At 53.8% G+C, this 22819-nt stretch overlaps 8 protein-coding genes across 8 annotated transcripts; 3 read left to right on the forward strand and 5 right to left on the reverse strand.

The window, feature by feature from the left end:
* AYL99_11039 (hypothetical protein) lies at positions 1 to 696 on the forward strand (the record flags this gene model as incomplete). The annotated part of the gene is made up of 2 exons (XM_018842545.1): positions 1 to 386; positions 438 to 696. 2 exons carry the CDS (start codon positions 1 to 3, stop codon positions 694 to 696), a joined length of 645 nt encoding a protein of 214 aa, XP_018687958.1.
* Positions 697 to 1682: 986 nt separating this feature from the next.
* AYL99_11040 (hypothetical protein) lies at positions 1683 to 2723 on the reverse strand (the record flags this gene model as incomplete). The annotated part of the gene is made up of 1 exon (XM_018842546.1): positions 1683 to 2723. The coding sequence occupies one exon, from the start codon at positions 2721 to 2723 to the stop codon at positions 1683 to 1685; it is 1041 nt and encodes a 346-aa protein (XP_018687959.1).
* Positions 2724 to 3043: 320 nt separating this feature from the next.
* AYL99_11041 (hypothetical protein) lies at positions 3044 to 4464 on the reverse strand (the record flags this gene model as incomplete). Its single annotated transcript, XM_018842547.1, has 2 exons — positions 3044 to 4018; positions 4096 to 4464. 2 exons carry the CDS (start codon positions 4462 to 4464, stop codon positions 3044 to 3046), a joined length of 1344 nt encoding a protein of 447 aa, XP_018687960.1.
* Positions 4465 to 7270: 2806 nt separating this feature from the next.
* AYL99_11042 (hypothetical protein) lies at positions 7271 to 8110 on the reverse strand (the record flags this gene model as incomplete). The annotated part of the gene is made up of 1 exon (XM_018842548.1): positions 7271 to 8110. The coding sequence occupies one exon, from the start codon at positions 8108 to 8110 to the stop codon at positions 7271 to 7273; it is 840 nt and encodes a 279-aa protein (XP_018687961.1).
* A 4103-nt stretch (positions 8111 to 12213) lies between these two features.
* On the forward strand, positions 12214 to 13194 carry AYL99_11043 (hypothetical protein; the record flags this gene model as incomplete). Its single annotated transcript, XM_018842549.1, has 1 exon — positions 12214 to 13194. The coding sequence occupies one exon, from the start codon at positions 12214 to 12216 to the stop codon at positions 13192 to 13194; it is 981 nt and encodes a 326-aa protein (XP_018687962.1).
* A 459-nt stretch (positions 13195 to 13653) lies between these two features.
* On the forward strand, positions 13654 to 15775 carry AYL99_11044 (hypothetical protein; the record flags this gene model as incomplete). Its single annotated transcript, XM_018842550.1, has 3 exons — positions 13654 to 13881; positions 13996 to 14325; positions 14381 to 15775. The coding sequence occupies 3 exons, from the start codon at positions 13654 to 13656 to the stop codon at positions 15773 to 15775; spliced, it is 1953 nt and encodes a 650-aa protein (XP_018687963.1).
* Positions 15776 to 17211: 1436 nt separating this feature from the next.
* On the reverse strand, positions 17212 to 18087 carry AYL99_11045 (hypothetical protein; the record flags this gene model as incomplete). Its single annotated transcript, XM_018842551.1, has 2 exons — positions 17212 to 17649; positions 17713 to 18087. 2 exons carry the CDS (start codon positions 18085 to 18087, stop codon positions 17212 to 17214), a joined length of 813 nt encoding a protein of 270 aa, XP_018687964.1.
* Positions 18088 to 21747: 3660 nt separating this feature from the next.
* On the reverse strand, positions 21748 to 22664 carry AYL99_11046 (hypothetical protein; the record flags this gene model as incomplete). The annotated part of the gene is made up of 2 exons (XM_018842552.1): positions 21748 to 22193; positions 22373 to 22664. The coding sequence occupies 2 exons, from the start codon at positions 22662 to 22664 to the stop codon at positions 21748 to 21750; spliced, it is 738 nt and encodes a 245-aa protein (XP_018687965.1).
* Positions 22665 to 22819: the final 155 nt, after the last annotated feature.

Consider the following 22819-nt stretch of genomic DNA (forward strand, 5'->3'; position numbering starts at 1 on the left):
ATGAGGGACCCAAATTCTCTCGGTTCACAGCCAACTGCTGATCGTGTCGTACCAATTGTCGTCGGCGCCGCCGAGAACCTTTCGAATGTGCTTGCGAGTGATCAGGGCGATACCACCACACAGCTCCCAGGTCACCCCGTCAGTCCATTCGGCCAAACGGAAATCATGCTCAGCTCAGTGACCAACAAGCTCGACTCAATGACCAACAAGCTCGACTCAACGATTAATAAGCTCGACTCAATGACCAACAAGCTCGACTCGGTGAACAACAAGCTCGATTCCATGTGCAACAAGCTCGACTCCATGTGCAACAAGCTCGACTCGACGGACAAGTTTAACTCACTGGACAACAAACTCGACGCTCTTACTGCTCGAACCATGGCAAAGTCAGTCCTGTCCCCACCGTGAGCCGACGACAATGAATGCTGACTCTATAGTGCACATAACAGTATGGCGCGACTCCAGAACGGGCATAGCCACTGGCACGAGGAACCCCTTGTACCACTCGTGAATCCTGCCACCAATGCCGCCATTCCAGGGTTTCCTCCGTCATACTCAGACGTTACAGACAACATGGATGATCAGGGGCTTGATGCTGTCTTACGGGAGTTGGAGTTGTCGACTGAGGGAAACGCGCTAGAGAAGAAGAGACGCATCAGGCAATTCATCGGTATCAAACCGTTACGGGGATATTAAAGAGCCATCCAACCAAGCCTGACGAGAGTCACCCACACCGCCTTACTATCACGGTCTTTCTCAAACATTTGTTAGCAGCCTGTGCGTCTTATACATGGGATGCCGGCCTCCGCCGTCACATCAGGGGGCATTGGGCCTAGGGAGCGGCTCTTCCAGACGGAAATCTCACCTCCAGCAGTCTTGACAGCTTTTATGTTGTATAGACATGTATTCCTTCTTCGACCTCGGAGCGTATGTGGCCCTGGAGGTCGTGGGGTCTGTCTCTGTCTTACTGTACCGAGTATCTAGCCTCAGTATGGTGCTGAAGACGCATCGGCATCATCATGAATAGCTCCAATGCGAAGTTTTACTACCATGCATGCGTCCTCCCAGTACCTTTTCTACTGACCGTTTTCTACCCGATCCCCTTGCCGGGGCAAAACTTCAAGACCCCAGCTAGATAGGTCGACCATCTCTCCGCCGAATATCTGATCCGAGATCAAGATAGCTCCTACCACTCTGCCGTATGCCCTGCGCGTCAGCCAGCCTCGAGTCACGCTCCGCCTTCACCGGTAGTGCACAGTGGCATGGGGGCTGAATGGGCTCGACGAATTCTCAGTCCATTGTACGGTACATGCCTCATCTGCGGCTTCGGTGCGCGCCAGGGTTGATCCAACAGGTAAAGCCTTTGCTCCTGGGTATCGCGAAGATGCTGCTGCACGGATGGGAAGACTGGCTCGTTGGAAAACGCCTTGGTTTCAGTTTCAAGTCCTTTCCTAGTGCGCGGGGACTACCGGGCACCTCTCGGCACCGTGGCACCCACCACCTACTGTCAGTAAGATTCATGGATCGTGGGGGGGAACCCTCTCTAAGCTCATTAGGCGTGAAGAGTAATAGAGAACGGGGCGCGTCAACCCCGGAACTATTGCCTGCGGTACTACAGTGGGTAACATAACGAACCAACCAATGCCCAAAACTGCCGCCGCAGACTACTAGATAATATGTAATCAACCCCCAGGCTGGTCGACCCGATACACGCACTCGGCCACATTGAACCAGCCCTCATATTCGATCTCATCCCTCGTCTCGTCCAGGTCGTAGTGGTAGTGACCCCCCTTGGTGGTCTCTGCATCGGTATCCGCACCAAATCCTCCAGCAGACACGGTGAAGCAATGCGTGTGTTCCATGCGCAGGCCCAGCCCCCCGTCGTGACCCGAGTGCAACACGCTCAGACACACCAAGGGCCCCGTGCCCTTCTGCTCGTCGGCCTCGCCCCCAAACGACATATCAAAGTACCGCAGCCACCGTTCGAGGTCGGCCCGCGACGTGAACGGCTGGGCTGGGAAGTCCGGCATGACGTGCAGCTTGGCCGTGCCCTTCTTGATCAGGAACACGCCGCCAAGTGAGATGAGCTGTTGGTCCCCAAACGCGGCCCGGAGGGCGTGCTGGATCGTCGCGGTGAAGTTGAGCGGACCAGTACGTGTCCGCGCCGTGACGTGCAGGCACTCGACCGGCACGCCGTCGCAGCAGAACAGGTTGCACATGAAGGCGAAGCCCGTGTTCGCGTGCGGGATGGGCGCGCAGCACACCGTGTCCGCAGGCGTGATCTTCGCATAGTGCGTGCGGTTGCGGACGACCTCGACCCCCCCGACACCCTGGCCGGCAGCGGCCCCGTACGCATAGTTAGGCATGAGCTCCGCGTTCTGCCCCAGCACGTCAAAGGGCCCGGCCCCGGCACCGAGCAGGAAGCCCGTGGTAGGGGACATGTCGGCTTGCCGCGCGATGGCCGCGAGGTCGTACCTCTTGGTCAAGTTGGGCGAGGGAGAGAGGTTTGGCGGCCCGCCCACCTCGACGATGCGGGGAGATCCACCCAGGCCCGGTCCTGCAAGGTGGTAGGGCGCATGAGTCAAGTCCGGAGGGGTCGACACTGTACATGAGGACACGGCAAAGTTGGAGGAGAGGCCCGAAGCGATGGCATCGGCGAGAGACGCCAGCGAAGGCGGCGACAGCTCAACCTTCTTGACCGGCCAAGGACTGTCAGAAGCCATTGCTGCTGATTGTCATTGGAATCCGACAGAGAGACTTGTCGTGGATGCAGGCAGGCCTTCTATTGTGTGTGGTTCACTCGTCGCAGAGTGATTATCACCCTGTCAAAGACGGCGAGACGGATATAAGCCACGACGCCGTGAACCTCGGACATGGGAAAACCGTGGACGGAACAACAATCTTCCGGCGTCCAAAAGTACGAGGCGTGTAATAACGTCGAGACACCAGCAAGCAAGACCATCCCAGCGCCACACAATGCAAAGCGACTGCCATCACTGGTGAATGCCCATAAGCCAAAAGAGATGGCAGACGTAGGTCGCCTCTACGTCAAGACGGTTTCCAGCCATTGACTGCGGTCGCCGCCGGTCGGCGGCTGGCTGTCTGGACAGTACTTGGACCGCAGCTGCTCCAGATCCTCGACGATCCGGTGCAACTTCATCCCGTGGCAAAAGAAGATGGCTCGCTCCAACGACACGTAGTAGCCGTTGTGTGTAGGCCCGCCCCTTTTGGCCGTGATGATGGACCGATGGGCCGCCCGGTAAAAGACCTCGCCCGCCTCATGGTAGATCTGCGAGATGTTGACGTTCAACGCCGGCAGCATGACTGAGATGCTCCCTCCTCCAACCTTCAGGTATTGGGTGCGAGGGCGAGGGCGAGGATTCCTGGGCTTGCCATGGGCCGCGCGTGGGGGGAGAACAAGAGGGAGAGGGCGGTCAGGGGTTGGAAGAACAGGAAGAACAGGAAGAACGGGACGAACGGGGAACTGAGGTGGGAGTGTTATGGAGAAAAAAGGGTCCGCATCGACTTGCGCAGGCCTGCGAGTCCACGTCTGTGAGGGAGGAATCGGTGGAGGACGGGGTCTCAGAGCCCGCAATCTCCTCTGGCGAGGACCAGGCGACGATGGCATGCGTGCACCAATGCCAAAAGGCGTGGGAGTTTCTGATGCAACCAGAGGTGTGGCTTTTCTGATTATTGTTGTTGTCGGCATCGCCCGGCTGGCTTCTTCGGCAGCGACGTCTGGCATCTCTTTCTCTCCCTCGAACTCAAGCATGTCTTCAGGTCTCACCCCTTCATCGTCGTCCAGCTCCTGGCTTTGCTTGCGGACAACAGTGGTGGCCTCTGGGAAAGTACTCGGCCTGGACTCGACCGCAGAAACAAGGCTATCAGGGGAGGGATATCCAGGTGGTGGTGATAGCATGCGAGGGAATGGGTGTCTCTGCGGGATGCACTTGTATTGAGGACTGGTTTCCGTCTGTCGCAGCTCTCCCTCGAGAGCTCTCTGCTGGCCCAGCAGGATCTAAGAGGCATATAGCTTCAGTATGTTGTATGCCGAAGCCAAGATGACCAAATCAATAAATATGCAAGGATGCTTACCGTCCTCTGTGTCTCGATATCTTTGCTAAAACGAGCGAATGCATTATTCTCCCACGCTCGACAGGCTTGAACTCGGTTGTGAAGAGGTTGACGGCGACGCCTGAGCACAGCATCGTCCTCTTCTCGCCGCTTGAGCACCTCTCTGAACTGGTCGACGCCTCTGTCCTCGATGACATGCAGAGCCTGGAGGCGAAATTCAATCTCGCAGGGACATTCAGCCTCTCCCCCTCGGGGAGGCAGCGGAGGTGGCACGGCCGGACCACGGCGTGGAATAGTAGTGGTGGACAGTCCGTCCTGTGCAGACTTGAGCTTTTCCAAGAGGGCCTCTATCGAGGGAGGTGGGATGCTGCTCTCCGTTGATACAGACATGGAAGCTTCAATCCAGATTTCGTGTGTAACACAAGGCGATGATCAACAGTGTTCAACGCTCAGAGCAAGGTTGTCCTAGATCGAAGGGAGCTTTTTGTTGATGTTTACAGGGCACGTTGCAGGGGTCGGATAGTCTTCACCAGTATAAAAGGTTCGTTCTGGAGAGCTGGGATTTGGGACACTGGGAGTTTTCTCAGACAATCATTGCACAAGATGAGAGAGCACGGCCCAGCTAGTGTTGTCGGCTTATATCTCCTCATGTGACTCTATGGTGCTGTGCTGTTGTGTCGTCGAAGAGGCGTTTGTGGCTTCCTGCCGCCTACCTTGACGCGAGGATAGATCTTAGCACACCTCCGCGATCACCCTCCTAGTGTCCAAACTCCATGTCTCAGATGGCCCTCCCGATGGTCGATCTCCTGGTCCCCTGTACTGCGTGCAGTGTGCCTCTTCAGCCCGGTCAGAAGCATATCTCTCCCCTGTCACAGTACTGCAGCGGCTTACCTTTCACACCTTCTAGACCATTTTGAGTATGGAGTCTTTTTCTTGCACAGGGCGTGGTCGCCGTAGATACTGGACGAGGAGCTTGACGCGGAAGTATATGCAGATTAGCGGCAAGCAGGCTCCACCGATAAGTCCAACGAAAGGGCCCAGAAGGATGATCAGAACCGCCGCGATTTTCTCGTAGACCCAAGAACGTCGACTCCGTTGGTCCAAGATTTCTTCCATACCGGGGGCTGTTGATCTGGGTTTCGGATTGTTCAAGAGATCTTCACCCTCTTTTGCGTCGGGGATGTTGCTGGGCTGTGAGGCAAGAAAATGAGGCTGGAAACCCTGGTATCGCTATTATGGGTGGGTTTGGGGGCGTAACATCTTTCCACACCACTCGTGCAATCGGCGAGGCCGGGATCTCGTGAGCTGATCCCTGCTCCAAGAGTGCAGACTGTCAGTGGCGCTTGGCGTGGCCTTCTAGGGCGAGAGTAGCCACCATGGGCATGGTCCTTATTGGTACTGTCGCTGGCCTGCCGTGCGAAATGCTCGTATTCGCAGCCCAAATGCCAACTCCTGGTCTTGGAAGAACATGATGACTATACCGTTGCAGGTCGCCATGGCCAGGGTTGTTCAATCAATCGGATAGACGGGATTAGTCAATTTTGTCTCTGCTAACGCGCCCATGCCATCACATAGGCTGCTGGATACCACATTTCGGCCAATTCTGGTCGAATTCGCCTGCTGATATCCGTGTCTTTCTGGTTGACAGGGCGGGGAACCTAGCGGAGGGCCAGTCCATCTCCACCATTGACGCCTAGAAGTCTGGACAGAAGACATGGACTGAGGCTGCAACAGAGTACGGCGGCTCGCCAGGCGCTAGAGATGGTCATTTGAGTCCAAGTTCATGCGGGACTATTCTCCGCACCTGCAGCAGCTGAAAGTTCCCACGTCCTCGTGTAACCCGGTGCGTCAAGTGTGTTGGAATGCCGGGAAAAACGGGAGATTTGGCTAGTGGCGACCCCCGACCTTAATCGATCGACATTTGAAGCGCCCCGGCTTCGTAGGGAGGCTCGTTAGCATGGCCCAAACACCAATCAAATATCCGTGCTCGTCCCTGGCGGTGGAGTTTCAGCCGTGAAAAACGACAGGTCAGATTTGAACGTCCCTAGAGCTGTCGCTGTGGCGTTGCTCTGGACGGCCTGGTCGACGTCCGGTTCGAATGTGCAGCGAATGCCCTTGGACGAGAATCACTCCCCATTGAATCATCCCGCCATTCATTGGCAGAACAGCCTCGCTCTCCACAGCTGCGGCTGCATGGAGAGACTATGCAGCCCTCTGGAGCGATGGTAGACACCCAGGCTGCTCGACCACAGTCCATGCTTTTTGTTCACCGTAAGGGCTAGGTGCATAAGCTCTTACCAGCCTTTGCCTTTTTAGTTATCTCTTGTGGAGCGGCTCAAGAAAGGACAGAAAGCAAACTAGAGCCCTGAAGCTAATATCAGCCATTACGCAATTACCTCATGTCAGATACGGGACAAGAAGCCAAGCTTGGGGATGGCGGGCCGGGAAACTATGGGGACGACGTCTCGGGTTGTGCTTCAGGTAGGCAGGTGTCAGTGCCCCAGCAGGGAGCAAAGTGAGACACCGGCCATGTTGTGTGTGTGGAAGACAATGGTCATTCATTCGCAGGCTATCGAAAGCTGCCTTGTTGTCTTCCAAAGGGGGCGAATGGTGTGACGTGACCCAAGAGATCATCCTGGAGCAAGGAAACAGCGAACATAAATCGGTGAGGTAGAATACGACGTCCCGGTGGTGGCAGAAGTCCTCCCCCCTGCCTTACACACCGTCTTTGACAGGTCAACGTGTCTCCAGGTCCATGCACAAATGGATCCTGGTCAGTTTTCCAGTGAGGACCCCGGGTCACAGGAAGACGGATTTGAAGTCTCCGCGTTGACTCTGCATCATGGCCAGCCCATCCCGTGGAGAAATCCTTTGTTGATATCCGGGAAGCGCCATCTTCTCAAAAGCCATGCCATCACCATGTGCAGATGGACGCGGAAACATCCTGGTCATGGTTGACGTTGACGCGTCTCGTCGATCGCCTGTTACTCAGTTCGGTCAGCTGGTAATTTCAGTCAGTCTTCATAGGGGCAGAGTTGGAACCGCATACGAGAGCAAGTGTGCTCTGTTTCCTAGCCTGCTGTGGAGGAGAGAAATTCACACGTCGGGATCAATCCATACCTATCCAGGTCCCCTTCAAAACAGCCTCTCAGTACGCCGAGCAAGGCCTGCATCCGCCCTAAGGCTGCACTCCCAGTCAGTTCAGCTCCAGCTGCCCCCGTGTCGCCAGCCAGGTATCCGTCCATGTATCGTTCCAGTTGTGGTCACAAGCGTAATCAATCATCTCCCCACAGGGGCGGCTAGCTTCTGCTTCTTGGAACCAGATGCGCTCGTTGAATTCTTGGAACGAATGGTAGAACTCGGTTGAATCTTCCGTCTCTTTGTTTAGCCTGTAGAGAGAGAAAACTTCCAATGCCGGGACACCGTCGTCATCCAGGCTCATTCGGACAGCCACAATTTTGCCCGGCGCAATCGTGGTGAGATCACTGTCTGAGGGGCGTTCACCCTTTCGGCACACCGAAACCTTGCGCCAGATCTCGGACTTTTCGTCTGCTGCCTCGCTTCGGTGAAATAGCACCAGAATAAACCTGCTCACCTCGACTTCTTCGCTGAGTCTGCTGGACTGGACTTTCATGAGCGTGGCGGGGTGGTGCAGGCGATGTAGGTCCATTCTGAAAAGAGTATTGACTAGGTCTTGCAAGCCCGGCAGTTGGGACAGGCGATTGAATCTGTCTCTCACGGCGGAGAGAACGCTTGCGAATGGCCAGATTGTGGTGTGGTCTCTCTTTTTGCCAGAGTGATGGATCTGAAGGGCTTCGTCCAGCCCATCATCGTTGGCCTCCACCATCAGGCAGTGTAGGACCGAGACGAAGAAAGTCAGCTGTGGGCATTCAGAAGAAGGATAGTAGGCGACGGCGTGGAAAGGAACCCAACTAGCAATGGGAGAGATCTGGGAGACCGTAGCTGGTGTAATTGGGGTAGTTGACCTCGTCCTTTCGCCAGATGCAGGAACACTTGCGGACTGCGTGACTGTCATGGTGACGGTTGTTTTTCAGGGTCAGAAATAATATTTCCAGTGGCAGTGCTTTGTTTCAGCGGAGCAGTGTACATGTCAGGCAGTCCAGGCACTGAGGTGATTGCCGTTGCATGCGCCCGGCAGGTTAATCAAGTAGAAACGCAATCCTGGTGAGAAAAGCGACGGAGATGGTGTGGTATTAAGAGAATAGCGAAGTCGATCCTGAATATAAGAATACAGTGGAATGCGAGAGAGGTAGACGGTTAGCTGCTAGATGCTAATGGGACGCCCCGTTTGGAGGAGCTGTAAGGGATGAGCGATGAGGGATCCGTCGTCCACGTCATGAGACCAGGGTTGTAGATGTCGACAATCCGAAATCTATCCTCAAAAGGCAGGAATCAGCCAGATAAAGTAAGGGGGGCAGGGAAGATGGAGAAGACAGCTAAGGGGGAGGAAGAGGTGGGAGGGCAGGAGGGAAGCAGTAGGTGAGGAACAAAGACGCCATTACTCTGCTCTTCGCTACGGTCACAGGAAAGTGGCTGCCGTGGCTATTGACCTGCCACTCCGCTGTTTGATCTTTTTGGCCTCTTTGGCCACTTACCTGCGTTCAGCACTCCCTCCCGGAGGCACTCGGGCCCCCCTTTCGAGGTCTGATCTTCTCAATCTGATATCGCACAGGCCTAGCAGTCTCATCCCACCACATACATGTCTGATGCCGCGAGTGCTGCTCGGATTTGCCCACCAAGAACTTGAGTGGCTGCTGCTGACCGTCTTTCCCCAGTGGAGGTAACCGCAGCCACAGAGGTGCAAACAATGAGCCATATCGAAGACAGCCTGCAGCATCGAACCGTTTCTGCCAGTAAAACATAAGTAGTTAAGAAGGCAAGAGGATTCGTCCAAAGTCCCACTCGCCGAGGACATGTTTCTGAGCTCAACACCGGAATCTTGTGGATCTAGAGCTCCGCCCAACAGCGACGTCTGATGATGGCCAATACGGTTCTTCGCCAGGTGTAAGCAGCAAAGCTCTAGCCGCCAATCTCTCTGACATGGCACCTCCAGCGACCGGAGCTGAATTGCTGGCGAAGACTGTGTGATCGGGCGAGGCTTGTGCACCATCTGACGTGACAGGCCGGCGAATCGGACGGAGCTTGAACTTCAAGGAGGCTTCCTCCATGACCCCTAAGGCCAGTCTTTTACCATTAAGGGATTGAATTTGGGCCTATATTAGTGGAAGAGGGTTGTTCTGGACAAAGAATATGCTGCCGATAACCATCCTGATGCTTTGATCGTGCATAAGTCTGACAGGATCTGGAGGATCACCCCACCCGGAGCTAACTCCCAGATCTGGGGCAATGGAAATTTGAGAGAACGTGGGAACAAGAACCGCAGGAAGGGTTTTCTTCACGCGATCAGTACCACATGCGCGGATGGAGTAGATCACAAGTATGATTTCTTTTTCGACAGCCGGCTTACCATTGCTTATTTAGAACAGCATTGGGGTATTTAATGTCGTCTTGCGGTAGCTCGGACAGACCTGTAGAGAAGTGGTAACCCTTGCAGGGGTCGTTACGGCAACAAGGTGGTGCCAGTGCTTGAGAGGTTCAAGTTCGGCCTTGCGCAGAGAAGGCACAAGGCTCCAGGCGGAAAGGGGTCAAACTCACCACCCCAGCGACGATGTACCAAGTACTTTGCCGTAGTTTCTATCGTCTACCCTACACTGAGTTCTCATGGTTGCGATCGAGTGAGGTAGTGGTAGATGGATCGAGGACTCTGGGGGGCGCTCACGAATAGCAAACAAGCAAGCGCCAGGTGCCAGCCCAGTTTGATCAGGTCGAGAGAAATGTCGCCGAATGGGAGAATTCATCCAGTAATAAATGTTGTGGCTTTTCTTTCTATATTCGAATGGGAAGATGAATGCGTTGGGCAGCTCTGCATCATGGTTTGCATTTGGAACTTGCATGCTGCAGTCTTCGCCTCACCTTTGGGCACCCGGAATGAAACTTTCTTTCTCTCTCTTCCTCGATACGACTGGGCGCGGTGAGAATCGAGAGCATGAGACGGGATTGAGGGCAGCTGCAGCGAAGGTCAAAGGCGGTAGGCGTGATGGTTGGCTTGCTAGGTCGGCAAGTATTGTCCTCATCCGCAGTGTTCGTAGGCAAGCCAAGGCGCATCCAACAGGCCAGCCCGTGAAACAGTCGGCCAGTTGAGCGGTTTGCCAGAGGAATCACGTTCCTTTGTTGGACGCGGAACTGGCACCAGCAGGGGGTTTTGACTAGGTTTTGGGTTTTTCGCTAACGGCGCCGGGTTGAGGAGCCAGGGTTGATGAGATTCTGGAGGGCTCAAGCGGCAGCGGCAGCGACGGCAAGGGCGATAGCAAGAGATTTAGGCGTAGGACTCTGCCCGTGAGAAGAAGTATATACAACAGAGTGTGAGAGGAAGAGATGGACAGTGGGAGAGTAGAGATAAAAGATAGCATGGAGACAGGAAGTGCAGCCTGCGTTTCTACTCGGCACTCTTTCCCTGTCTTTCTTCTGCACCAACAAACCCCGACAAAACAGTATATAATCGACACCGCGGCGTGGTGAAACGCCCTGCGTGGTGAAATAGCCGGACGGTACTTCGACTTCCTCCACGCTGTGACCGCCACACACTCAGGCGACCATTGGGCCAGATACAAATGAAGGATGGGAAGCCATGAACCTATCTCATATACGGTCTCTGTTTAACAATACGCGACATTGACTCTGTTAACTCTCGGTTCCTCAGCCAGGTGAAAAAGTGCAGAAACTGTCTACTGCCTCTGGAGACCACAATACCGGTTTGGGGAGCTTTTCAGCACGAGAGGAATAGAAAATTTACGGTTGTGGATCGTAGTATTAATTATTATGTTCGTAGCCACCACTATCTACGATATGTGCTGCCATATCCCGCCATAGACCACTCCGGTCAGGTACTTTCACACTGATCGACAAACAGCGGAAGACCGACCCGAGGATGACGGGGCGTAAATGCTGTACCCCGTAAGAGGTAGCCAATGTTGTGGCTCAAAGTCACCGCCACGTGGCTAGTGGCATCTTGCCGCCCTGAATGCACACTGCTGGGATATGACGCGTGATCCCAATCAATGGTCGCATTTCATCTCCCCAGTTGCGGACCCTGCGTCCCACAGACACTATACACAAAGCCTCAGCGCCAAACACCACAGCCTAAGCGCCCAGCAGCTGAACCACCTAAGGCTGTCGAGGACGCCGCTGTTTCCGCAGCGCGACAGTACCGGCTCTGCTCCCTATTCTATATAGTACGAATGGAATGTTATTGTACATGCATCGCAGAAACAAATTCTCATATCAATAACTATAGCTGTCCACCATCTGTACTGCCATCCCATACTCATAACACCCTTGTCCGGTACTTCCTCGCAGATCCGCAAATAGCCGAGGACTGGACTGAGTACGATTGCACAAGTAACGTGCAGCCACACCAGCCAGAACAGCGCGGCTTAGCGATCTTGCCGCCTCAATGCCACTATAGAATCTACACGTGATATCCCAGGTTGCCACGTATTGTGCCAGTGCTCTCCAATTCAGCCTTGATCTGCCCTGTGTTATAGTATAGGCATAAGCCCTGCACCTGCCTAAGCGTCCTGCTGCCATCAGCTCGGCGGCCAGCAGAGCGCACAAGATGTCGCTGTTGTTACACCGCCCGTGTTTCATGACCTGTTCTACGACCTGTGGCGGAGACAACAGATTCCTGATGTGAATGCCATGTCGCCACCGTCCAACGTTCTTTCTTCCCTTCCTGTCACATTGTAAGCCTTATTAACGTTTCTTTCCAAATGCTTGGATGCTCAACGTCCAGCTGATTCGGCCTTTTTCGTGTCTAGCGCTGAATTGGCCTCCTCAGCCTGACCGTAGCATACTGAAGCCCGGTATCTATCCTCAGCCGCGTCCCTCTCCTTCCTTCTGCCACGCCCTTTCTCCCATCTCAGACGAATCATCGCACACTTGCTCAGCATTCCTCTCTAGCTGCATCAACCTTTTAAAGGCTGAGGAGTTCCTCAACACCGCAGGAGTCAGTCCGACGTGACCTGAGATCTTTCCACCTGCGGTTTTTGACTCCTCGCGATGCCGAGCCTTGCCGTTCAGAACTACTACGTTGGGTGGATATGCGCACAGAACATCGAATTAACCGCCGCCATAGCCATGCTGGACGAAGAACACGAGATGATAGCAGGACAAGACACGCAAGATCATAACAGTTATGTGTTGGGCCGTATGCACCAGCATAATGTGGTGATTGCCTGTATGCCCGAGGGAGTGGATGGGTTAGTTCCTGCGGCCAACGTTGCAAAGGACATGGCGAGGACGTTCCCCGCGCTCCGGATCGGGCTGACGGTTGGCGTTGGTGGCGGCGTTCCAGCCTTGGCCAAAGGAATCGACATTCGCTTGGGGGATGTTGTGGTGAGCAAACCCGAGAAAACTTGGGGAGGGGTAGTGCAATATGACAAGGGCAAAGCGGAGGCGGGAGGGAAGTTTGTGGTCAAAGGGAAGCTCAATCAGCCCCCTGCTCTCCTATTGCACACTCTGACCCAACTCCGGGCACGACATACTATGCGTCCGAGCAAGGTGCCAAATTACATTAAGGAAGCGATCAGACGAAACCCTATGATGGAGGAATACGGCTTCACTCTTCCAACCGAGCCCGATTGCTTATACTGCAGTATCTGCGACAAAGATATTGAAAACCCAGCGGCTAACTGCAAAGGGTTCCATGCTAAGCGAAAACAACGGAAGAATAACAACCCGATGGTTCACTACGGAGTGATCGCGTCAGCGAACCAGGTGGTGAAGGATGCGGCAGTACGAGACCGATTGCGAGATGAATATGATGCCTTGTGTGTGGAAATGGAGGCCGCCGGACTGATGAATGAGTTTCCGTGTCTTGTAATCCGCGGCATCTGTAATTACGCCGATATGCACAAGAACGATGCGTGGCACGCGTATGCTGCGATAACTGCGGCTGCATATGCCAAAGAATTCCTTCAATACATCTCACCGGCGCAGACGAAGCTGACAAAGCCCATTCAAGACATCGTGGGTAAGTAGCACCAGTTAGGTGGTGAATAGTATTAGTCTTTTCTAAGACATTACTGATGTTCGAACTACTCTCTATAGCCTCCCTCGACAACCATCTAGCTAAACAATCAAGCTTGGTGGAAGAGCATCTTCATGAGGTCAAACGAGAACATGAGAAACAGGAACAGCGGTATAAGAATGATCACCACCGTCAATGTCATCGAGTATTCAAAACAAGCACATATGAACAATTCAAGGATGTCAATCCCGATCGGGTAGACGGTACTTGTCAATGGGTGTTGTCTCATACCCAATATATCTAATGGTGCACAAATACTCAGGACGACTTACTCTGGATTTCGGCTGATCCGGGCTGCGGTAAATCAGTTCTCGCCAGGTCACTTATTAACAACGAACTTCAATCCTCGGACGAACATACCATATGTTATCTCTTTTTTCCAAGATAACGAGGAGCAGGATAGCTTGACGATGGCTCTTTGCGCCCTCCTGCATCAACTGTTCTCCCAGAAGCCTCAGCTGATCCACAATGCCCTTCCGGCATGGGAGAAAAACGGCAAGAAACTTGTGAAAGAGGTGGCGGAGCTATGGCGAACATTGCTCGCGGCCGCGAAGGATGACCAGGTTCACGATGTGACGTGCGTACTTGACGCACTGGACGAATGCCGACTGTCCGACCGAAATGCTACTGATTGGAATGTTGGCCGACTTTTACACTCAGACATCACGCTCTCCTTCTCGAACTCGAGTAGGGCGACTGAAATTTCTTGTGACCAGTCGGCCATACGATGATATTCAAGCGGGTTCCGGCAGATTCCCGACAATCTCCCAACGATCCGACTTCGTGGTGAAGAAGAGAACGACCAAATCCACGGAGAAATTGACTTGGTCATCCGAATGCGAGTGGCACAACTCGCGGCAGACCTGAGATTGGATGGCCACATAAAGGACCAACTAGAAACGAAACTGCTAGAGATGGAACATCGCACGTACTTATGGCTCCATCTCGCTATTGAAGGTATCTATAAGACGTACCAGAGCAGTTTGCGACCTGAGGAAGTATCGATCAAGTCTCTCCCCGTAAGTGTTGAAGACGCCTACGAGAAATTTTTGAATCGTATCAGTGGGGAGCAGAAACGCAATGTGTACAAGATTCTACAAATTGTGGTCGCCGCACGACGCACTAACCGTTCAAGAGATGGCCATCGCTCTTGGGATAGCATCGTCAACACTCGCTACCTCCCTGTACAAGGTCAAACTCGACCCTATCAGGCAGGAGCGTAATATTCGTGATTGGTGTGGTCTCTTTATCTTCATAAATCATGCTCGAATATACCTCATTCATCAGACAGCCAAGGAGTTTTTGATCCAGGACAAGAACTGCACTACCTTTTCATCAGGATGGAAGTACTGCCTGGATCCGCAAGGAATCCAGAAAGAGATGACTCGAATATGTGTTGAATATCTATATTTGGAAGATGTTTGGCCCACGGCGGAAACGCTTATCCGGAAGTTCCAAAAATATCGGAGATTTGACAAGATTTTGGAGAAAGACAACCACATCCAAAGCCTTTTGGCCTATTCAGCAGAACACTGGCCGTCTCATCTACGAGAAGCATCCTTACCTCAAGATGATTTGGCAACATTTCGGATTCTTGGGTTTTATCAGGTCAACAGCAAGTTGTGCAATCTCTGGTTCCCAATATTTTGGCAGGCGACGAGGCCATATGACGATCTTCCGGGGATGAGTGCGATACGACTTGGGGGATTACTGGGCCATGAAAATGTATTGGAGTTGACTTTACAGCGGAAAAACGATTACGATATTGACGAATCAGGCAGAGACGGCCGAACAGCATTAATCTGGGCAAGTGAGTATGGCCACGAGATGATTGTGCAGACACTTCTTGAGCGAGGAGCAGATATCAATGCCCAAGGAGGACTCTATGGCAATGCACTCTATGCGGCATCAGCGCGTGACCACGAGACGACTGTGCAGACACTTCTTGAGCGAGGAGCAGATATCAATGCCCAAGGAGGACTCTATGGTAATGCACTCCAAGCGGCATCAACGCGTGGCCACGAGACGATTGTGCAGACACTCCTTGAGCGAGGAGCAGATGTCAATGCCCAAGGAGGTGGATATGGCAATGCACTCCAAGCGGCATCAGAGGGTGGCCACGAGACGATTGTGCAGACACTCCTTGAGCGAGGAGTAGATGTCAATGCCCAAGGAGGTAGATATGGTAATGCACTCCAAGCGGCATCAGAGGGTGGCCACGAGACGATTGTGCAGACACTCCTTAAGCGAGGAGCAGATGTTAATGCCCAAGGAGGTGGCTATAGTAATGCACTCCAAGCGGCATCAGTGGGTGGCCACGAGACGATTGTGCAGACACTTCTTGAGCGAGGAGCAGATATCAATGCCCAAGGAGGATTATATGGCAATGCACTCCAAGCGGCATCATACCGTGGCCACGAGACGATTGTGCAGACACTCCTTGAGCGAGGAGCAGATATCAATGCCCAAGGAGGATTATATGGCAATGCACTCCAAGCGGCATCATACCGTGGCCACGAGACGATTGTATAGACACTCCTTGAGCGAGGAGTAAATGTCAATGCCCAAGGAGGATTATTTGGCAGTGCACTCCAAGCGGCATCAGAGGGTGGCCACGAGACGATTGTGCAGACACTCCTTGATGCAGGGGCGGAGGAAATATGGCCGCAGTAGAAGTGGGATTGATCGGTGTCGTCCTTTTAGCGAGGAGTGCAGTACAATCTAACTTAGAAGAATTGAAAGTCACAGACCAACTCCATCAGCACTCTGGCATCGTTATTCATTCTAATAGCTCATCAACCTCTTCTTCGCCCGCGCTTCATTATTTGCACTAATTCTGGTTCGGTCTCTGGTCCACCACCAACCGCTTAACTGTCTTTTGGTGTAGTCGATCACCTCCACTGTCAACCGTCTAAACGACGTGGCCACGTTGTGGTCGAAGGTTATGGCAAGGAATGGGGGTCTGCTCAGGGGAGGAAATCTCTCAACCGGAACTTCTTCGACTTCGAGTGTGTCGAAGAGATGATGACTTCGCCGCCGAGCCCGTGGACGGCCACGCCACCAAGGTAAGGCCGCCGTTAGCGGAACAGGCTCAACAATGACAAACCGCAGATGGGGAGTCCGGTGTAGAGACTTAATCGATTGTAGTTAAAGTCGGTAGATCATCTGTTGGCGGGTGTACGAGCGAAAAACTCCATATAGAGGTAACTGCGCAGGTCAGGCGGTCAGGTAGCGTTCAGATCAGGTTGATCGTCATCGACTATGGCATATCAAGCGAGGGGAAAGGGGTGCTGTTCGAAGACGCAATATCTTGGATGCTTCCAGCCTTCAGCCGCAGGGCGCTTAGGCATGCGCCAGGCTTTGTGTAACGTGGCAGAAGACTAGCAGATACAGGCGGGAGAGCAAATTATGACAAGTCCAAATATCACGTGCAGACGTGCGGGGAAGGAAGAATAATCCTTCAGTCCCGCATCCAGGTGACGGGCGCCTTTCCACATACAGCCAGGCGAGTACGCGCCTTAGCCGGTGACCAAGCCAGAGTTAGTCAAGTGGCTTTTTCAGGATTGGAAGCCACCTGCCGTCATGACCCCCGGCCTGCGATCCAGTGCTTTGTGAGGGAGAGGAATAGAGAGCTGTAAAATTCCTGATCAGAGGCCGTGCAGACTTACATCGCACAGTTGAATGAAAATCCCGTGTTTCGCCGTTGCCAGCTAAAATATGAACGTTTCAAGAGCCGAACCAGGCTGTGGCACAACTAATAGACGTTCAGGACAAGCAGAGCCAACTGCTCCTGACCAGACAACACCATCTGACAATATCAAGGCCCATATACCATTTCACTCCAGCTTGTGATTCCTCCAATTCATGAGCAGACAGACTATACCGAAAAGTCAGCACATCACCAGCTTGAAGTCGTCCCATATCAAAGCCACCGCCTCTCTGCCCCATTTTCCCACGATCAAGCCCGCCTAAGCCATATCCAGTCTCGTTTTCATGAGATGCATACGTCTGTTCATTTTGTCGCGTAGGAAGGACAGCTCGTCGCGGTATGTGATCCAGATCCTGAGTTTGTTCTCGACAACTTGTTCACTCTGTAGGGCTTGCAGGAACACGTCGGTTTTGCAATGGAGCCCAATAATTTCGTACATCTCGTCAATGCTTTCGTCATGGGCGTACTCGTCGCCCTTGGCCACTTCTGTGACACGCTGGCCGAGATAGTCGGAGGCTGTACCCATCATAGACGTTGTCAAGGCACCATGGATGGCGCCCAATTGACGTGACCAAGAATCCAATAATGAACCCGGCGGAATTTCATCTGCCAGCTCTGCAGGATAGAGCCACAGCAGGAGACTGAGGGAGTCGTAGGTCTCCCACAACCTTTTCAACAGCTTCACCACAGATGGAGGCTTTGAGACAAGATCGAAGCGTCAGTGATGGCGGCTATCTGGGGGGAGGAACCAACACAGTACCCCATAAGCGGTGATGATGGACTCGTCCTGAAGAGGATTGAGTCCTCGACCTGGCCCGGGAAACTCGACCGCGATGAAGAGGAGGCCGTTCGCTTTGGCCAGTCGCACCGACACTGGCCCATCGTCAGCCAGCTCGGTCGGTCGGTCGTAATGATGGAAACCCGTATCGGCCAGTCCACCGTCGTGCCAGGAGCCTAATCCCAGGCTGGTGACAGAGTTGGCCGGGACGACCACCACATAATTCCGTTTCAGGTCAATGGCGTTACGGGACGACAAAAAACCTTGAGTGAAGTGATCGGAAAGAAAATCGCAGTGCAGCGAATGATCGATGCGGCCTTGAAAATAGGCCTCTGGGCTCGTAGCCACAAAATCCATTGTATTGAAGAGGAAGGAGAGCAATGAGCGACGACAACGAGGGAAGAAGGGGCCGATGACAGGGACCGAGGAGGAGACGGCGGGATCACAACAAGGAAACAGGTGTCTGAGGAGGGAGGAGGAGGAGGAGGAGGAAATAAATCCATACATCCTTTATTACTTACTCAGTTTGTAGTCAACCAGGGCGGCCGAGTCCTGCGCGGCTCTGGTCACATCACATTTCATTTCATTCCAACCCATCCGAGCATTCAACACTCAGAATTCAGCGTACCTTTAGATCCGCGTCTGCGTCTGCACCTGCAGCCTGCAGTACAGCTTACAGTGTGCAGTGTGGCTGCAGCTCCATTGTATTTCATTCCCGTGGGATGGTAAAGCTGCTTCGGCCAAACCTGGCCTGGCCTTCACTTCACTAGCGACGCCCTTTTCCATCCATCAACCCTGTCGAATCCCATCACCAAATGGAATTCCTCTGCGAGCTGCAGTAGCTTGGCTGGGCAGACAGCCTGGAAGATGCCACTGCCATTGCCACCGCCTGGTGCCGCCGACTTTTCATCCCACGACGTCTGAATTACTGGTGTCAAGATCTGCATACAACGCTCAGGGAGCAGGAGGCTAGCCGCTTTTCTCTCGCCTCGCCCTCTCGCCTTGTATCGATCAAGGGCACCTAATACCTGCACAATCATCCACCCATCCACCGTCCACCATCCCCATCCGAAGACCCCCATCCCGCCCCTGGGAGAGAGGCTAAAAGGGCCTGGCCGAGCCAGACTGGTGCCGCGACCGCCACTTTGCAAGGAGAGCAGGGGGCCAAGGCAGGGCGTGAGGCCCTGCATCGGGGAGAAAGACCAGAGAAGGGACCTGTCCTCTGGAATATCGGGCTTCCTGGACCCAACCAAACCAGCCTACCGTGAGTCCCCCGAAGTCGTCCTGCGCGCTCCGACTGACCCTTATGTACTTACTGTACCTTGCACCAAAGTTGTGTCACCACCACCACCACCACCACAAGAGTTGGCGCCCTTGACGCCCACTGCTAGCCTCACTAGCCCTTGATGGCCTGCCGTGACGTGGCGTGGCCTGCTTTTCTCTCTTCCTATGTCTCGGAACCCTTCTCCCATTCCGAAAAAGCCACAAAATTGACCTATATACCGACCGACAGATTGACAGCCTCCTGACCATTCAGATTCAGCAGTTCGAGGTTTTGTCCAGCGAGCCAACCAAATCTACGCTAATGCAGTACGCAAGAATGAATCATTAGCTCCAAGCGTGTGATATCTACCTAGGCTGCTCGCAACTTCTCCTGTGCCGGGTATTCTTCTCTACGCGTCGCTAATGAGGGCATTCTAGACCACCAACCAACCGGTTCCGGCAAGATGACTGACTGAGTGATTCCCTTTACCATTGACACGTGCTCGGCTCATTCCCGGTCGGCAGCCTTGCCTTTGCAGATAGATAGGTTATCTACCGTGAATGGGCTCGTGATAGAACGGTCTTTCAATGGTCTTGACGTCGAGCAAACATTAATAGTCCTGCACAGCCGTGGGCGGGCTACTCCTGGTCTTGAAAGCTGACCTTGGACTACACAGGACAGGGAGGCAGGGAGGGTTATGGGGACCGGCGCTTTGGCACATCCACCCCCGCAAGACCTGCAAGAACCGTCACGTCAGTCTTGTCTATTGTGTGTGTGTCTCTGCTGGAAGGTTCGAGGTTGCACAAGGGGATCGTTATCCTGTGACCGGTGCGTTTCACCGTCTTTTCCAGTGTGCGTTGGGATGATTTTAGCTACCAGTGACCCTTTCGGCGTCGCATTTTTCAACTGTTCGCGGGACCTTTCGCACTCTTTCACCTCGAAGCGGTTTCTGGCGCATCGACATTCGCCCCCAAGCAAGATCGATCCGAATTCTGCGCAAATCACGGCGGACTCGGGTGTACCATCTGTCTGGGTAGTGGTGGCTCGGTGGATAGATGCCACCTTCAATCAAGATCTTCAAAATTCCTGCATCGAACAACTTTCTCTTCTTCACTTGCCATGATATCGTCGAGGTGGTGCAGTCTCATGCCCTCTATGTACGGTCTCCGGTTAGTCATAACTGCACAGACCCGAATACTAGGGACATACTCCTCTGCAATTGTGATAAGTCCGGCCCACCGCGACGAGCAAATTTGTTGAGACGTTGTCGACCTTGTCCTCGAGGATGTTTGATATTGGTTGTAAGCCGGCCGAGGGATGGGCGGACCAGTCTCTTTCCCAGCGCGTCGGTCATATTACTTCGGAGGAGATCTCAGTAAACAGCAGTTTCACCCGTACCGAGCAAGTTCCCCCCAAACAGACAGAGCCATGCTGAGAAACCAGATGCTCTGGCGAGGATGCTTGTGGTGTCCTCGGCTTGGTTGAATTGAAGCACGGACAGGGCGACAAAGGAAGAAAATAAGAACGGAGGGAAGAGAAGTCTGGCAAGTTCTCAGAGGACGGGGACATTGAACTGGCAATTGTTATACAGTGATTCTCCGAAAGACGACTCAAATCTCAAAGTGTTTTGCCCCTTCGGATGCCAACCTGCTTCATTTCATCCGCTGAGTCGTACTCTGGGACCTCACTTCAAATTGAGAGCGAAAGAGAAACTGCAAGTTGAAGATGGCATTGGTGAGCAGCGATGTATCACCGGGGATTGTTCTTCCAGCAGAATTGCCGTCGAATACCAAGGACCAACTGCGGCTGTATTGGAAACAACGTCTTGCTTGCTGCTTCGCCGTTGTGATCCCAACCGGCTCAAACCTGCCGGGCGACGTATGATTCCATGTTGAAGCTGTCCATCCGTCAATGATAGACATCCACTTTGCAAGACGCTTTGGCGGTGCTGTCCATGGTGCCATCTCAGCCTGGTCATTTATCATTGTCATCCACCTTCGTTCATCCCGTCGTCCGACTCGCATCGCTTCTGAACTTCTCTTCTCTTCCGTCTGAACCTTCGTTTGTCTTGCGGATTTTCATGGAATCGTGTTGTCGGCTGGTCCGGTGCCTGTTGCTGCTTGCTGCCGCTGCTGCTCGCAATCACATGCAATCGACGATAGTCTGATAGTCAACCCCGTCCCAACCCTCGCTTCCGCCCAATCCCCCAAATTCCACCTCTCCCCGCGAAATGGCCCTGGTGACAGTATATGAGGTCCAGTATAAGTGTCTTCCCGCCTTCCACGCAGTCATCTATATACACTGCCACGAGAATGGCGGCCTGATGTACCACGCCGTCGGCTCCTATACAGCCGGCTTTCGGTACGAAGCGTGTAGGAGTGAGCGGCCCGAGCAGTCCAGGAGTCTGTATAAGATGTGGCTGAGGGGGAAGGTGGCACCCGGGGACTTGGCTCGGGTCGACTTGATCTGTCAGGATGTGCCCGTCCCCATCCTCAGCAGTGTTTCTGGGGTGCGCATCGAGCGATTGCCGGCATTGGGTGCATCAAGCGCTCGGGGACTTGCGGGCTGCTGGAGTTCTCCAGAAGATAGGACACACGAAATAATGGTGGTTGGATTTGGTGACAGGGCCGGTGTGCAAACACGCCGCAAGAGGCGGGAATCACCATCCCATTCCATTTTCCAACATGAGTAGCCAAGCGTACTCGTTCGGATAGGGGTCCATGAATGTGGCTACCCAGTGGTGCCAGTCGTCCTCAAACCACCCACAGCCCATGAGCGCCTGTGCATATTCCCAGTAACTCGGATACCAACCCGCGAACTCCCAGTCCAAAAGGACAATCTTCAGTTTGGACTTTGGCTTGGCCCGGACCATGATGTTCTTGGGTTGCAGGTCGCCATGCGTAGGAGTCAGGGTGGTCGTGAAACACCAGAGGCAGACTCTCCTGGTAGAAAATGGCTCTCCCCTCGATGGCATTGATAGCCTGGCACTTCTTAATAATCGCGTCGTTGAGTTCCGATTCCGTGGCGAAAGGTTCGCTCAGGCTTGCTGCCGGCAGCTGATCCCCATGATCACCACCAGCCCAGAACAGAGCGTCGCGCAGCGGTCTCTCGTCGAGAATGCAAAATCCTCCCTTTGGCGAGGGCACGGCGCGCATTCGCAGCAAACACGCCTTGAGTTGATCTGCCACCAGCTTCTTCTCTGAGCCGGTGAGCGCGGGCCATAATGCGTGTAGCGTCTGGCCTTCCACTCGTTATATGACGATGAAGTTCTTGCTGCGGTCGTTATAGAGGGCGTAGACGCGGGGGATGGGCATCCGGGCGCGCTGTTACACAAACATCATCATTCGTCCTTCGTCCAGGTCAATGCCCGTGCCATACTTGACCACAAAATGAGGCCCCACCGACACGACCCTGGCGGTAAGGCGCTCCGAAAGGGGCCCCTGGGATCGTTCAATGTCCCTCGTCGTGGGCAGCCTTGACGACGGAGTCGTGTCGTCAAGGCATAGGAGGGGATCCAGACCGAGAAGGGCTGGGCTGGTGGTGGTGTCACCGCCTCAGGCGGCTTGAGCGCGCATCGTAGGCGACGGGTGGTGCGTCGCCAGAATCGGAGAAACAGGGTCGCCGTGAGCACCAACACCAGCACCAGCACCAGCATGACAATCGCTGCCATCGTGGCCTTCCTTCGTAGGTGTGCTCGAGACACAACAACAACCACACCACACCGCCCACAGCAGGCCCGTCGACGCCATGTTGATCCGGAGATGCTCGTGCAGGCCTACGAGTCCATGTGACAAGAGGTTGATGCAGGTCCCCAATTTCTCGCCA

This window comes from Fonsecaea erecta, assembly GCF_001651985.1.
Source record: "Fonsecaea erecta strain CBS 125763 chromosome Unknown Scaff13, whole genome shotgun sequence".
Lineage (NCBI taxonomy): Eukaryota > Fungi > Ascomycota > Eurotiomycetes > Chaetothyriales > Herpotrichiellaceae > Fonsecaea > Fonsecaea erecta.